Source organism: Melospiza melodia, unplaced genomic scaffold, assembly GCF_035770615.1.
Source record: "Melospiza melodia melodia isolate bMelMel2 unplaced genomic scaffold, bMelMel2.pri scaffold_35, whole genome shotgun sequence".
In the NCBI taxonomy this organism is placed as follows: Eukaryota; Metazoa; Chordata; class Aves; order Passeriformes; family Passerellidae; genus Melospiza; species Melospiza melodia.
This window is the reverse complement of record NW_026948670.1, coordinates 3,367,341-3,368,927: the sequence shown is the minus strand read 5'-3', so window position 1 is coordinate 3,368,927 and position 1,587 is coordinate 3,367,341. Positions and strand designations below refer to the sequence as shown.

The 1,587-nt window shown below is 50.0% G+C and overlaps 1 protein-coding gene across 1 annotated transcript; it reads right to left on the bottom strand.

The window, feature by feature from the left end:
• Positions 1-293: 293 nt before the first annotated feature.
• Positions 294-1,226, bottom strand: LOC134434357 (olfactory receptor 14C36-like). The gene has a single exon (XM_063183025.1). The coding sequence runs from the start codon at positions 1,224-1,226 to the stop codon at positions 294-296; it is 933 nt and encodes a 310-aa protein (XP_063039095.1).
• Positions 1,227-1,587: the final 361 nt, after the last annotated feature.

Below are 1,587 nucleotides of genomic sequence, written 5' to 3'. Positions count from 1 at the left end.
GACATTGCTGCTGCAGCTCCAGAGAAGGCAGCAAAAGGGCATCTCAGCAGAAAACTCTGCTGGGAGATGCTTTAATTCCTTTTAAGGCATCAAGAGTGCAGCCCCTCATTGACACAGTCTGTGGGCACAGGGAAGGTGGAGAGAAACCAAATGAGAAATTGCACAGACATTGACATTTCTTTTTGGAAAATATTAAAAAGTAAAACAAAGAAAACAGACCTCCAAAATGAAACCATGCAGAACTATCAGAGATGACTTTAATTACATGTCATTTGCAGAAATTGACCCGCAGTTTAGTGCTCCTGAAACCATCCAGTCATTAGTCTCCACACTGCAGCCTTGAGCTCCTGGTTCCTCAGGCTGTAGATGAGGGGGTTCAGGGCTGGAGGCACCAGTGAGTACAGAACTGACAGGGACAGATCCAGGGATGGTGAGGACATGGAGGGGGGCTTCAGGTAGGCAAAGATGACAGTGCTGAGGAAGAGGGAAACAACAACCAGGTGAGGCAGGCATGTGGAACAGGCTTTGTGCCGTCCCTGCTCAGACGGGATCGTCAGCACAGCCCTGAAGATCTGCACGTAGGAGAAAACAATGAACACAAAACATCCAAGACCTAAACACACAGTAACTGTGATGAGCACCAGTTCCCTCATATAGGATTTGGGGCAGGAGAGCTTGAGGATCTGGGGAATTTCACAGAAGAACTGGCCCAGGGCATTGCCTTGGCACAGGGGCAGGGAAAATGTATTGGCTGTGTGCAGCAGTGAATAGAGGAAGGCACTGGCCCAAGCAGCTGCTGCCATGTGGGCACAAGCTCTGCTGCCCAGGAGGGTCCCGTAGTGCAGGGGTTTGCAGATGGACACGTAGCGGTCATAGCACATGATGGTCAGGAGGAAATACTCCGTTGTAGCATAAAAAACAAAAAAAAATACTTGGGCAGCACATCCTGTGTAGGAGATGTCCCTGGTGTCCCAGAGGCAATTGTGCATGGCTTTGGGGACAGTGGTGCAGATGGAGCCCAGGTCACTGAGGGCCAGGTTGAGCAGGAAGAAGAACATGGGCATGTGCAGGTGGTGGCTGCAGGCTACGGCGCTGATGATGAGGCCGTTGCCCAGGAGGGCAGCCAGGGAGATGCCCAGGAAGAGGCAGAAGTGCAGGAGCTGCAGCTGCCTCGTGTCTGCCAATGCCAGCAGGAGGAAGTGCCTGATGGAGCTGCTGTTGGACATTTGCTGGGACTGAAAATGGGGCCTGTTCATGGAGAAAGGACAGGGAAGAGTTAGAGGAGATACCTCTAATGAAAATCACCCGCTTCTGTATCACACACAGACACGCTTCTGTGTTTAAGTGTTCTGTGCTTTTCTTTTTAAGCTGCCCCCATATCTGTCCTGCTATTTTTGGATATCAAACCCTCAGCATTTCTGCTGCACTTTGGTAGAACAGAGTGAGTTCCCTGAGGCAAGATGATTAGTGACAACTGAGGGAAGATGATCTGTCACTTCATTCTGTTTGGAGTTTTTCTGGGCTTTCATTTTTCACAAATGAACTATGTTCACACTCCTATGTTTCTCTTACAGCCAGGTGCTGCTG

Coding starts and splice junctions, on each gene's coding strand:
- LOC134434357 (XM_063183025.1), bottom strand. CDS start 1,226: ATGTCCAACAGCAGCTCCATCAGGCACTTCCTCCTGCTGGCATTGGCA.